The following is a 15,468-nucleotide window of genomic DNA, read 5'->3' as shown; positions in this document are numbered from 1 at the left end:
TGCCACAATTTTCCTTAAATCCCTAATTAGATTAACCCTATAATAATTCTTAATCATTAGTCCCAGTCTTTCATGCTCTTAAACTTTTGTTTTATTTTAGTTGATACAGAAAAGTTCCAATGTTCACGTTCTGTATCTTCATAAAATGACCCAATATATACGGAATCTATATAATCTACAGCAGTTCCTAAGAAAACTTTTCTCTTAATAAAGGGCCTTCATAATATTCCATTCACCTGACCTTCGTTTTCATATAGGTGTTATAGTTAAAAGACTCTAAACTTACCTTAGGACATGTGGGGTTTCTCGCTGTTTCAATCATTAGTGAAGATCCCATCCTGTCCCTTTATTAAAGGAGAAGAATTAAATTATATCAAAATGATTTTATTTCCCAATATCAGGGAACATACATTATGCAGTCCCTGTTATGTGGTACAAAAAAGAAAAATCTCCTCTAGGAAGCTTACAATCCAACTAATGCACATAAAACAATATATAGCTACCTGTTAACCTCCAAATCAAACTACAAGTATCTACAATCCTGCAGGAGGTTGTGTGTGGGGGGAGGAGTCAATACAGGCTTTCTTATCTAGGAAAGATGGATGGAGGTGTAGCTTGACAAGGACACCACTGATGGCAAGAAAACACATTAAAAGCCAGAACATATACAGAGTAAAGGCACAGAGGCAGAACAAATTTGTTGTTTTCAGGGTCCTCCTGATAGGATAAAGGAACTGTGCTGAAATAAGACTGCTGAACTATGGCAGGCTATATATAGAGCAGTCTAAAAACCAGATCAAGATATTCAGACTTCAAACCTGTTTTAGCAATACAGAGCCTATGCCACCCCCCAAAAATGCTTTTTAAACCATCTGAACTGGCATTTGAACTATTGCAACATTATAGAAAGTACCCTTAGACAGCAATTTTCATAATTCCATTACAAGGAAATTTTATTCAGTGCCTATTTTTTTCCCAGACTTAAAAATTATGTATTTTTCCCCTGTACTGAATATAAAGAACTTTTTTTTTTTTTTACCAACTTGCCTCAGTAAGGAAAAATGCCTTTCTAACAACAATTTTTTCAAACTACTTACATTTCTCAACTAGAATATTAGTGAATTTCACATATTTAAAAATTAGGTAGCAATATACCCTTTATTATCTTTTATAAATATGATGTAAAATGCTTTCTATAAAGGACGAGATCTTTGTCTTCCACAACCAGATCTACCTGTTTCTTCTGCATGAAGATCAAGGCAATTTTGTTCTCCTAAGAGTCTTTCACTTTATCTTTTCATAGAAATCTTCTGTAAGATTGGGACAGAGATCCTCGAAGCATGCTACTTTCACACTTTAAGCAAAGGTCACATTTTTGTTGTTTAAACCTTAATTTTATAAAGAGCTAAAATGTTTTAGTGAATTGTTATAAATTTGAAGAGAAAATCGAAACATTAATTCTTATTTTAGAGGAATGCTAAAATAAAATAAAACATTCCCAGAGTCTACTGATGTTGTAATTAAAAATAGTGTCCATTAAGTAACACAAAATCATTATCCCCGGGGAAAAAGAACATAAAAATGTTCTCAATAAACAATGAGAGAAAGAAAAATGACCCAAAAGGCCAGGGAATGGGCATGGTACAGCATTAACAGCAAGGCCTTCACTGAATTTTCCAATCTTCCCTTTCTGATTTCCATATCTTTGTATACAATCCCTTTCCACACAGATCCTGGGTTTGAGTGGTTTTGGTCAATAGGACATCAGCAAACATGTCATTAAACTAAGGTCTGGTGAGTCCTCATGCTCTGGGCTTGCTCTGATGGGATTCTGAGACTGCCACAGTGGGGTAAAGCCCAGGAGGAGAGAGACCAGTTGTCCCGGCCATCTCAGCTGAGCTGCCCACTGGCCGCCAGCAGCCATGAGTGAGTTCAAACCACAGAATCATGAGACTTAATCATGACCTAAAAAAAAAACTTAAACTTCAGGACTAGAAAACAGTACAAAGATTTGCCTGATTTCGATGTAGAAAACATTTTCTAAATATCAAAGTTTAAAATTAAAGGAAAATATCTGACTACATGAAGATTTTAAGCTCACATTAAAAAATACTGTTAATTAAACAGCACATTTTCAACATATCAACAAATGATTAATACATTTAAAATACAGTGCACAATGTCCCAGGAGGAAAATGAGCAAGTACTATGCTCTTGAAATCTGCACACTAAAAAGTAATTTTTTAAAAAATGTTCAAATTTATCAATAACCAACATGATGCCAACTAGAAATACCAGTTTAAAAATCTCTAAAACTGACAAAGTTTTAAAAATTAAAATGCTTGGTGTTAAGTAATTCATGAAATGGAAACACAAATTGATGCTGGTGGCTAAGCTGGGACAACTGATTTAAAGAACAATTCAGGTATACACATATATCTATCTTTAAAATGATTCTTAAAACATGTATACTCTCTGACCCAAAAAATTTCACTGAAGAAGTTTATCTCAAATACATAACCAGAGATTTAAGTAGAGATGCAGGGTATCCACCAAAACTTTATTTTAGGTGCAAAAATATCTGAAATGTCCTCTTTTTTCACTAGGAAATTTGCTAAAAAATAGAACATCCATTAAATGGACTGTGAACAATCATTAAAACATGTCTCAAAAAATATCTAATGACATAGGAAACCAATCAAAATAAAATGCTAAGTGAAAATGCATATGAATTATCATCCCAATTTTATGAATGGTATGAATAAAACACATACTCACAACCTCACACACACATACACTTATTTATCTCTGAGAAATTCTAGAAAAATGTACATCACCATGTTAATGGTGCTTTTGGTCTCTGCAGAACTATACATTTTCACTATTTTCTTTCTATATTTTCTATTTCATATTTAATAATTACTTTAGAAAAACATCAACATTGACCCAATAATTATGCCTCTTATAAACTGACCTACAGATATATTCTGAAGTGTGGGCAGAAATGTAAACTCTCCTATAACAGCACTGTTCATAATCACAAAAAAAATCTGAAACATAAATGTCCTAAATATTAAGATATAAATCTTAACACTAGGTTAAGAAAATATGGCATCACCCTGCAGAATGTAGCAGTCTTTTTTAATAAAGTTGAAAAAAGGGGAAAAGACAGAAAATTGTAATTACAATATAACTTCTAACATATAAAATATATATGAAAATATCTATAATCTAGGGAAAAAAATTAGAAAATATAAGGTCTTTGGCTCTGAATAAGACTGTGGGTGATTTTAAGTTTCTACTTTACACTTATATTTTTAGAAAGTGAGCATAGCGGCTTTACAGTATTTTGAGGAAAATGTTTAAAATTATTAAATCTTTTAGAACAATATCTGTTAATGACTTGAGAAAGGCTAATACTTACTATGCTTTTTTAAATAAGGCCGGTGAGCACCTGTGGATTCTGGTACCCTGAGGGTTCCTGGAACCAAACCACTGAAGATGCCTAGGGGAAACTGTATGTGAAGGAAAAACAGGAGGCAAACATGTCCTATATACAATGTGGTTGCAACTTTTAAAAAGGTGACTGCAATTTTTACAAACCAATCTCACACATGTGAACCCAACAAAGGAGTGAATAGAATACAATTCACCAATATATTAACAGTGGTTATTTCTAATGAATGAGGTCAACAATTGAGTATTTACATTTTTCTGCTTTGTTTAAATACAAGACATTTTTAAAAAGAATAAATACAACTTACTTCAGAATGTTTTCCCATGTTTGACTGTCATAAAATGCATGGCTCCAACTCATTTTGACTGTTCCAACAATGACATTTTGTGAAAACACATCTGATCCTAATTTTCGATAAAGTTCCTCACATTCATCCAGGGGCATATGAAACAATCCCAACATGAAGGCTAATATAGCACCTGAAAGAAAGAATCCTTAGTTTTTATCAGCACGACCATTATAGTACTTATAAGATCTTCTGAGTCACAGACCTGGTTAAAATTCTAGCTTTCATACTTTTTGACTGTATCACTTGAGACAAACCTCTTAACCTCCCAGAGCTCTAATTCTGTTCATCTATAAAATAAGGATAATTACAATAACTAAAATTTATACATTATTGTAACACTGGGATAACACATGTAAAGGGCATTACCAGGCCTCAAAGAAGACTCAACAAATACTAACCACTGATGATAATTTTAAAATATATAAAAAGGTGCTATTATACATTAAATAACATATCATTAAGATACTGTGGTAGGTAATGTTCTTTCTAACCTTAATTCCTTAGTTTTAGTCACAGAATACAGTATATTTGACAACTTATCAACTCATTAAAATAATTACACCTTCAGGTTGGTCCCAGGAACTCACATAACAAAGAAATTAGGTCTCTGGGATGTCTTTTTAAACAGCTGACTTAATACCCTAGCTGCAACTGATATCACACACTGCCATCTAGTGTACCTAGCTGGCATTACCCTGAACTAAGGAGGAAAAGGGGAGAATGCTTTGGGGGATGCAGAGAGAGTGTGAGGGGCAAAGATCTGTATGGCATCACTGCTTACAAAAAGAAACAAAAATAGTAAATCATTATCATAATGCCTTTTAAATATTTTATGTATTTTTTAAGTCTTTTTCTAGTAAAAGAAGTCTTCAGCTTGTTTTAAAATTCACTGTATGGTATAACTATGTAACAGAAATTGTTATTTATCAAGTTTCAGAAAATGTTTACACTAGAAATAACCTGCCAAAAAAATTAAGTTGCTTTTAAGGAAAGCTACAATAAAGATAAACAGATATTTAAAAAACTGAATTTACTGCAGGAGTAAAAAAAAGAACAACAGAGATGTTAACCTTAAACTAAATATGTATTTTTAACTTTACAAAAACTATATGTGCAAACAAAAGTTTTATATTAGAATATACAAAATGAAAAGAGAAAGGAAGATCATGAGCACTATAAGTTAAGGTTAACATAATCAAGAAGACACAGTGGAAAAGATACACTGTGGTAAGTGCAGAAATGCACGTATCACACAAGATACTCTACTCCATGGATGAATCTCTGATTTAAATCCCCCTTATTGAGCATCCACCTACTAACCATGGTGCCAAAGCAAGAAGTTAGCCTGTAGATACATTTAAAGGTATGAGTTGCTAGGACCATTTCAAATATTAACAGAAATGGCCAGGATAACAGCTTCAGGAAAAAAATTCCAAGAACATTTGCCCTGGGAAAGGTCTCTTTAAGAAAAGTTTCCATAGTTAAATAATTGGGTATATAAGTATTACTTTCCTATCCTGTATTACTTTCCTATCCTGCTGGAGAAGGAAATGGCAACCCACTCCAGTACTCTTGCCTGGAAAATCCCATGGACGGAGGAGCGCGGTAGGCTACAGTCCATGGGCTCGCAAAGAGTTGGACACGACTGAGCGACTTCACTTTTTTTTTTCCTATCCTGAGAGTGAGTCTCAATGCATTTTTAACATACTAGAAGATCTAAGAAGTGCCTCTGTAAAGAAAATTGTTTGACTTTCTTTGTATGTGTTAGTCATTCAGTCATGTCTGACTCTTGAGACCCCACGGACTGCAGTCCACCAGGCTCCTCTGTCCATGGGATTTTCCAGGCAAGAATACTGGAGTGAGTTGTCAGGCCCTCCCCCAGGGAACCTCCCCGGCCCAGGGATCGAAGCTGGGTCACCTGCATTGCTGGCCGATTCTTTACCATTTGAGCCATCAGGGAAGCCCCTTAACTTTCTTTAACCCAGGCTTTTCCAAATTTGCTATCATCTGAGGAATCACTGTTTGGTGGAACATCACAGGAATCATTCAACTCCTTATGCTTCTGAAATTATCCCCACAACTGTTACTGAGTTTTCAAAATGGAGCATAAATTAACATGCCCTTTGGGAATATGTCATACTTGATCCAGATAATACAGAGAAATCATTTGGCTTTGATGCTGCTAGTCTTTAGGACCACTATCATAATTCTAAAGAATGAGAAAAAAACAGAAAAAAAACTCTGCGATGATAAACTAACGTAAAGTAAGGAACTCTCAGGTACAGCAGGGATCTGTGATGCTAACAGTCCTGGAGCGTTCCCCGGGCAGCAGGCAACAGCCCGGGTCCCTGAGAAGCCTCCTGGATGTACACACAGGAGAGTAGGAGTGGGGGGTGGGGTGGCGGTGACACACGGCTGAGACGCTGATACAGGAAACAAAAACAAAACCAACGGAAAGCAAGCAAACATTCATCTGATGGCGAGTCAGTGAAAAACCGAAAGTTATTCAGAAACAACCATATTCTAACTTGCCAATTTCTTCTATATAAATATGAAACTAGAATTTTAAATGTACATCAGTTAGGAATATTAGAGTAGCAAAAGTGTCCCTCCGTGAGGAAATTGCTTCTTATATCCTTTTTTATCTACTTGTCTGAAATCAAAACTTAAAACAGATAAATGTGAGAATCCATTTAAAAGATTTCCTCACAGAGGGACACTTTCCAAAAGAAAGCAAAATCTTATCCATCCTTGATGTTCTATTGGTTCAAGTACAATTCTGAATACCCACCATTTTGTGGGCTCCCCTGGTAACTCAGACGTAAAGAATTCACCTACAATCCAGGAGACCCAGGTTTGATCCTGGGTAGGGAAGATCCCCTGGAGAAAGGAATGACAACCCACTCTAGTATTCTTGCCTGGAGAATCTCATGGACAGAGGAGCCTGGTGGGCTACATGGGGTTGCGAAGAATTGGACATAACTGAGCAACTAACACTCACTTTTTCACCATTTTGTTACTTTCCTTAAGGCAATTAATTTACAAATTGTTCTTGTCACTGTGGCTTATTTAAAACACATTAGAAAAGGACACTAAAATCTATTTCTAAATGTTAACTTATTTCCAATAAGCATTTTTAAAAGTTCATTAAGCAAATTAAAGGACTATTCAGTATCAAAATATGAAACTAACAGCCATCATTTCAGGAAATGACCATGATCTTAATCATGAGAGTTTAATGTTCTTTTTCTTAAAGCACTGCTGGGATGTATCACTTCCATATAATAATAACAATTACCTGTGCTTACACCACAAATGTAATCGAAGAGTTGATGAACTGGCTTCTGAGTTAGTTCAACCAATTTTCGTAGTGTCTGAAGAGCAACCACACCCCTGTAGGAAAAATAAAAGGCAAAAATAAGAATTCCTATTTTAAGGAAAGCTAATCTAATCCCATCTAATCCCATCACTTCATGGGAAATAGACGGGGAAACAGTGTCAGACTATTTTTGGGGGCTCCAAAATCACTGCAGGTGGTGACTGCAGCCATGAAATTAAAAGACACTTACTCCATGGAAGGAAAGTTATGACCAACCAAGATAGCATATTTAAAAGCAGAGACATTGTTTTGCCAACAAACGTCCGCCTAGTCAAGGCTATGGTTTTTCTAGTAGTCATGTATGGATGTGAGAGTTGGGCGGTGAAGAAAGCTGAGTGCCAAAGAACTGATGCTTCTGAACTGTGGTGTTGGAGAAGACTCTTGAGAGTCCCTTGGACTGCAAGGAGATCCAACCAGTCCATCCTAAAGGAGACAGTCCTGGGCGTTCATTGGAAGGACTGATGTTGAAGCTGAAACTCCAACACTTTGGCCACCTCACGTGAAGAATTGACTCACTGGAAAAGACCCTAATGCTGGGAAGGATTGGGGGCAGGAGGAGAAGGGGACGACAGAGGATGAGATGGCTGGATGGCATCACCCACTCGATGGACATGGGTTTCGGTAGACTCTGGGAGTTTGTGATGGACAGGGAGGCCTGGCGTGCTGCGATTCAGGGGGTCACAAAGAGTCAGACATGGCTGAGTGACTGAACTGAACTGAACTGAATCTATTGACTAAAAAAATCCCTGGTTTTCTAGTTTATAGGCTAACATGAAAACTAGTAATATAAATTAGCATCAGTTAAAATTGCCAAAGGTTTCTGGATTGCTTTTGAAAATACAGTATCTAAATAATGGTATTAAAACCTGGGTTACGGCAGCACATTTTGAATTGACACTAGTATCTCTTTAAATAAGACAATGAAGATATGGCAATATAAGGTATTTTAGCAGACACTATAACTCTGGAAATTCCTTAAACTCTGTATTCACCGGTTTTGGGATGTCATGCATTGGTTTCTCCACTTACCAACATGGTTGGTAACCTGTGCCTCTACACATTTCATTTTCTGTAACTCATCAGTCATATTTTTAAGCTTTCTTTTATTCATTCATTTTTTTAAAACTCTCAACTATCTCAAGACAAGGTTCAGCAATAACGAGGTATTAATTTATGCTGCTGAAATTTGTTCATTTCTGAATCCTCATCAAAGGCATCTTTCAAATGTGAAAGATGAAACAGCCTAGGAGATGCAGGCCAATTCAGGGTGTGTGTAACAGGTGGACAATCCTTAATACTGGAGAATATACATACACAATTAAAAGTTTTAGTCTCAATACAAGGTGTGGAGCAGAGAACACTGTATTAATCTGGTACCATAAAATAAAATCTAGTGTCAAATTGTGCTTTGATATTGCAAGCACAAAGTCACTAGAAAATATTGTAGTATTAAAGTAGAAAAATGAAAGATTATTATTAATTGTAGAAATAATGTAAATTCAAAGACAGCTGATAAGACAAGATGGTTTATGAGAGACACTGCAGATTTAATGTGCAGACATGAAGAATTAAAGATCATGCCGGATAAAATATATTTAACAGTGTGCCCTCCATTACCTTATGAAAAGGAAAATAAAACATGCACACACACGCACATATATATATATATATTCATACCGAAAAAATATTTGAAGAAATAAATCAAAATAGTAAAAATAATCTTGGATATGTGAGATATGACTGTTATGTTTGACTTGTTTCTCTTTATATTTTTTTCCTCCCAAGTTTTACTTGTATAAGCCAGAAGAAAACTGTTTTTAAAATGCAGTGTTCATAAAGTAATTCTGGACAAATTTTAAAATCAGTATTATTTCTAGGTCAATTCTATGTTTAATGCTGTACCAGGCTCTGTTTTGTAAAAGAAATCCAGGGCATGGGTTCCTTTTCCCATGAGCCTTCTTATCTGACTCGTTCTATACAAATTTCCCACCCTAGCTGCTTTCTCATAGTCCCCTAAACCAGGGTTTCCCAACAGCAACATCATTGACATTTTGGGCAAGATATTCCTTTGCTATAGGAACTATTCCAGGCATTGCAGGATATTTAGCACCAATTGTTCTCTTCTCACGAAATTAAAGCAGGGATCCCCCAGTTGTAATAAGGAAAAAATGTCTCCAGACACTGACAAATATTCTCCAAGGGGCAAAATCATCTCCAGTGGAGATAATCACTGACCTCAACCCACCTTCATCCTAACCAATCTCTGGATTTTCCCAAATGTCTTCACTTCAATTTTTCCCTGTATTGACTAATAAAACAAAATCAAATACTCTTCAGTCACAAGCCTCTTTTCACTCTATAGATCCCTCACTCTAAACAGACATTTGAATGCTCTTTACGGTTCTTATTTCAGATCTCAACTCAAATGTTATTTCTTCTAAGACTCACAATCATGATCACTCTTTAAAACAGCACTGTTATGCTCTATCCCTTCACTTTGCCTTATTTTTCTTCATAGCACACATTATACATTTCTGTTTCTCTAGTTGTTATCTCTTAAGGGAAGGGTAGAGATGGCAGGGAAGTAGAGCACAAGCTAGAAATTTTAGGGGGAAAAGATTTATAAAACCAAGCCAAAGTGTCTAGCCAACAAATAATAAGGAACTACACAATTAGCAAGCATGGATGGATTGCCAGTAGTAAGAAAGGAGTCTGATGGTGAAACTGGTGAATTTTACCAATTGGTGAAAGGAAATGGTAAAATCTCCTTCTGAGCTAAGAATGCATTAAATATTTCTTGTGCACACCAGAACTGGCATCTACAAGATGTAGGGAGTCGAAGTTACTGATATAGGCTCCTTTTCTAACAATCACTTTATTACTAGTTGACTAATACATACAGGTAAGATACACAATAAAAGAAAGGTAACATTATACAATATTGCCAAAATTTTAAGAGAATCATGGTCGATAAACTGTCCTAAACTACCAAAAATGTCTGAGAAGATCAAACTAAAACATAAAGACTAGGTCACATTAAAATAAAAGGAAATTCAAGTATATATTAAAATAAGTTCTTAGAATTAAAAGTTCTTAGATTGATAAATCAGTAAATCAAGAAAAATAATTTTGTTTCACTTTAGAATTTGATTTTATAATGACATAATTATACTGAATCAGTTCAAAAAATTCTTACAATTGAACCGATCTATAGGTATGCTTTTTTTCAACTGATGTGTAATTGCATACGACATTGTACTAGTTTCACATGTGCAATGCAATGATTCAACATTTGTATGCACTGCAAAATGACCACCCCATCTGTTACCATATAAAGTATAAATTTTTTTCCTTATGATGAGAACATTTAAGATTTACTTTTTAAAGCAACTTTCAAATTTGCAAATACAGTATGATTAACTACAGTTCCTATGCTGCACACTACATCCCCATGACTTACCTATTTCATAATTGGAAATGTGTACCTTTCACTTCTCTTCACTCATTTCACCCACCCTCCAACCTGCCTTACATATGGCAACTACAAAGCTCTTCTCTGAGTCTTTGAATTTTCTCTTGCTTTGCTTTCATTTCTTTTTTTTTTTTCCATTTATTTTTATTAGTTGGAGGCTAATTACTTAACAATATTGTAGTAGTTTTTGTCATACATTGATATGAATCAGCCATGGATTTACATGTAGTTTTTGTTTCTTATATGTCATATATAAGTAAGATCAAACAGTATTTGTCTTTCCCTGTCTGACTTATTTCACTTAGCAAAATAACCTCAAGTTCTACCTATGCTGTCACAAACGACACTTCATTCATTTTTATGGCTAAGCAGTATTCCTGGGTGTGTATACACACATATCCCTCACATATTCTTTACACATTCATCTATCAATGGACACAGATTGTTTCTACATCTTGGCTATTGTAAATAATGTTGTAACAAAGGTACAGATATCTTTTCAAATTAGTGTTTTCATTTTCTTCTGATAAATACTCAGAGAGTGAAATTGTTGGATAATATGGTAGTTCTCTTTTTAATTTAGGATCTATAGTTTAAAAAGATCATTTTTCTAATACACTAATGGACAGAGAAAACAGTCTTATAGTCACCAAGGGGGTGAGGGTTGGGGAGAGATGGAGTGGGAGTTTGGGGTTAGCAGATACAAGCTATTATATACAGAATGGATATACAACAAAGTCCTACTGAACAGCACAGAGAACTCTTTTCAATATTCTATGATAAACCATATTGGAAAAGATATATTAAAAAATAATGTATGTATGTTATAACTGCATCACTTTTGTTATACAGCAAAAATTAAAACAACATTGCAAATTAACTAACTTCGGTAAAAAGAATTTAAAAAAAAAATCATTTTTCTAGCTTTACCTGGTTCCTCCACCATCAATTGCGAGAATTCTGATTCCTCTTCCTTTCACTGGATCCACATAGCCAATTAAGGCCAAAATTTCTCTAACTGCAGCCTGTAGAGTTTCATCCTTAATTTGTCTCAGTCGCAGTAAGTAAGGAATAATTTTTTCCTACATTGAAAGTAAAGACATTTTGCTGCTTTTGTCACAAGAGTGAAAATATATCATTGTTTTTAATCAACACATGTAGATCATCTCATGTAATCAGAATGCCAGTGTTTATTACTTTCTCAGTAATCTTATAATGATAGACTAGCTTTTTACATATTACTGTCAACTAATATTTAGAATGTATCTGTCCTAATACCCAGGCCAAAAATTAACTTCAATCCAAATATTTTTTAAAAGGTGCAGTGCTGAAAAATTAGAGAAAAAGCCATTTGCTTAACACAAATTTACAAAGTACTGTTACAACAAAAGGTTAATGTAATATAGTTCACACAATATTTTGTCTGAATCCTAAAGAGGATGAAATTGCTTCATAGTAATTATTGGAAATTAAACTTGTTATTAACAGAAAATAATAAACCATCTTGTGTATACTGCATATGGAATACAAGGGTAGCTCATTGTGAAATATGGACAAGTGTTAATAAATAAAACTAAGGTAGAAGGCAAAGGGTGACCATTACAAACAAGTAATTAGTTTAAACAAACCTGAGACCTCAAGATTCTAAGCATTCAACTTCATATTGTTGATCAAAGGTAGGAGACTAAATAAATCCTAGGGGTTCTGTGTTGAGTTTACCTGAGCTTCTCTAGCTACTATACACAGAAGCATCTCATCTTGTCAGCACCCCAAGTTTAAGAGGACAACTGAGTCACAGCTATACCTGTGCTTTGCCGTTGTTCAGTCATGTCCAATCCTTTATGACCCCCTGGACTGCGGCAGGCCAGACTTCCCTGTCGTTCAGTAAATCAAGTGACCTCACAAGGCTGCAGTCATTCTGTCTACTATGATAAATCAGATTTGGAAGGGGGATAACTGCTGGGAAGTATAACTTTTCTTCCCTTGAGGCACTTGCTGATTTGGGGAAGAAAAAAGGGATTGAAAAGCTGGGCTTGGTTCAGACAGCGGGCCATGAATGGAGGCCAGAGAAATCAGCTAAGCATTTAGAATCTCAAGGGTTTGGAGCCACAATACTGAAGCCTTGAGGGGCCTCAATCACATGACTGGTTTCACCTCAAAACATTTGCTAGATTCTTTATGTGGAATGACAAGTTCAAAAGCTAGAATGAAAAACTCTGAATATGAGAATGGGATTTTCTGTAGTTTTGAGATTCTAGTGGTCAAGAGGGTGGTGGTGGTAGAGAGCACACCAGGTTCTCAACTAAAAGTCCTAGAAGAATATACCCTAAAAATTGGGCAAACTAGAGGTGTCAGCCAATTGTAAGCCAGCCATGACGCAGCTCTGACCCTAACTTAACTGAAGCTATCGGTGCCTCACTCTGTATGTCAAGTAAAGGAACAAACAGACTATCTCTGGAAAAAGAAATCATCTGACATGGTCTAGAGCCTATGCAATATTCAAAATTTACAACATCCAGGAAAATTATTAGGTATGTGAATCTGGTACCAAACGACCAAACACCAAAAGGTGATATTGATGTTATTATAATAGAATAAAAATAACAAAAATAAAATTACTATCCCCAAACATAGTGTGTGTGTGTGTGCTCAGTCCCGTCCGACTTTTTGCAATCCTATGGACTGTAGTCCACCAGGCTCCTCTGTCCGTGGAATTCTCCAGACAAGAATACTGGAGTGGGTTGCCATTTCCTCCTCCAGGGCATCTTCCCTACCCAGGGATCAAACCCAAATCTCTCACATACCTAGGAATTAAATTTTCAAAAAATCTTAACAAAAGATATACAACACATCTACATTGAAAAGTTTTTAAATATTAAGTGCCCTGGTCTGAATATTTGTGTCTTCTCAAAATTTCATATGTTGAAATCTTAACTCTCCCAAAATGACAGTACTAGGAAGTGAAGCCTTTGGAATGTGCTTGGTCATGACAGTGGAGCCTTTATGAATGGGATTAGTGCGCTTATGAAAGAGGCTCCAGAGAGAGCCCTCGGAGACTCCACCAGGTGAGGACACAGTGAGAAATCACCCGTTGTGAACCAGGAAGAGGGCCATCTTCAAGAGCAATCATATTGGCACCTTGATTTTGGACTTCCAGCTTTCAGAACTCTGAGAAATAACTGTCTGCTGTTTCTAAGCTACCCAGTTGGCGGCATTTGTTATAACACAGCATCCCTAATAGACTAAGACGTTGAGGGAAAATAAAAACAGTCCAAATAAATGGAAGGAGACATGATTTTCAAGGCTTGGAAGACACTACTGTAAAGACTTAATTCACCACAATTACTCTATAAATTTAAAGTAATCTCAGAATGATTTTCTTATTTTTAAATTTTTTTGATAGTATCAAATTCCCCAAGGGAAAAAAAAAAGTTGTCTGAGGAGGACTTTCATATACCTGAGGAAAGAAGAGAAGTGAAAGACAAAAGAGAAAAGGTAAGATAAACCCATATGAACACAGAGTTCCAAAGAATAGCAAGGGGAGATAAGAAAGTCTTCCTAAGTGAACAATGCAAAGAAATAGAGGAAAACAAAAGAACAAGAAAGTCTAGTGATCTTTTCTAGAAAATTAGAGATACCAAAGGAACATTTCATGCAAAGATGGGCACAAAAAAGGACAGCAATGGTATGGCCCGAACAGAAGCAGAAGATATTAAGAAGAAGAGGCAAGAATACACAGAAGAAGTGTACAAAAGAGATCTTAATGACCTGGATAACCATGATGGCGTGATCACTCACCTAGAGCCAGACATCCTGGACTGTGGAGTCAAATGCGCCTCGGGAAACATTACTACAAACAAAGCTAGGGGAGGTGATGCAATTCCAGCTGAGCCATTTCAAATCCTATAAGATGATGCTGTGAAAGTGCTGCACTCAATATACCAGCGAATTTGGAAAACTCAGCAGTGGCCACAGGACTGGAAAAGGTCAGTTTTCATTTCAATCCCAAAGGACAATGCCAACGATGTTCGAACTACCGCACAACTGCACTCATTTCACATGCTAGGAAGATTATGCTCAAAATCCTCCAAGCTAGGCTTCAACAGTATGTGAACCAAGAACTTCTAGATGTTCAAGCTGGATTTAGAAAAGGCAGAGGAACCAGAGATCAAATTGCTAACATCCGTTGGATCACAGAAAAAGCAAGAGAATTCCAGAATAACACCTACTTCTACTTCATTGACTATACTAAAGCCTTTGACTGTGTGGTGTGAATCACAAAGAAGTATGGAAAATTCTGAAAGTGATGGGAATACCAGACCACCTTACCTGCCTCCTGAGAAACCTGTATGCAGGTCAAGAAGCAACAATGAGAACCAAACATGGGACAATAGACTGGTTCCAAATTGGGAAAGGAGTGTGTCAAGGCTGTATACTGTCATTCTGTTTATTTAATTTATATGCAGAGTATATCACGTGAAATGTGGGCTGAATGAAGCACAAGCTGGAATCAAGATTTCTGGGAGGAACATCAATACTCAGATATGCAGACGACAACACCCTTACAGCAGAAAGCAACGAGGAACTAAAGAGCCTCTTGATAAAGGTTAAAGAGGATAGTAAAAAAGCTGGGTTAAAACTCAACATTCAAAAAACAAAGATCATGGCATCCAGTCCCATCACTTCATAGCAAATAGATGGGGAAACAATGGAAATACTGAAAGACTTTATTTTCTTGGGCTCCAAAATCACTGTGGACAGTGACTGCAGTCATGAAATTAAAAGATGATTGCTCCTTGAAAGGAAAGCTA

The 15,468-nt window shown here is 35.9% G+C and overlaps 1 protein-coding gene across 2 annotated transcripts in view; it reads right to left on the bottom strand.

The window, feature by feature from the left end:
- The window catches only part of PNPLA8 (patatin like phospholipase domain containing 8), a 42,577-nt gene that overhangs the window by 12,523 nt on the left and 14,586 nt on the right, over nucleotides 1–15,468 (bottom strand). For both annotated transcript variants that reach the window (XM_070468940.1, XM_020911068.2), the window contains exons 4-7: nucleotides 11,588–11,739; nucleotides 7,105–7,199; nucleotides 3,765–3,936; nucleotides 287–344 (exon numbers count right to left, since the gene is read on the bottom strand). In XM_070468940.1, coding sequence (XP_070325041.1) covers nucleotides 287–344; nucleotides 3,765–3,936; nucleotides 7,105–7,199; nucleotides 11,588–11,739 — 477 coding nt within the window. The remainder of the gene's footprint in view (nucleotides 1–286; nucleotides 345–3,764; nucleotides 3,937–7,104; nucleotides 7,200–11,587; nucleotides 11,740–15,468) is intronic.

This window comes from Odocoileus virginianus, chromosome 1, assembly GCF_023699985.2.
Source record: "Odocoileus virginianus isolate 20LAN1187 ecotype Illinois chromosome 1, Ovbor_1.2, whole genome shotgun sequence".
NCBI classification, from domain to species: Eukaryota; Metazoa; Chordata; class Mammalia; order Artiodactyla; family Cervidae; genus Odocoileus; species Odocoileus virginianus.
The sequence above is the reverse complement of the archived record's forward strand: the minus strand, read 5'-3'. Positions and strand labels throughout refer to the sequence as shown.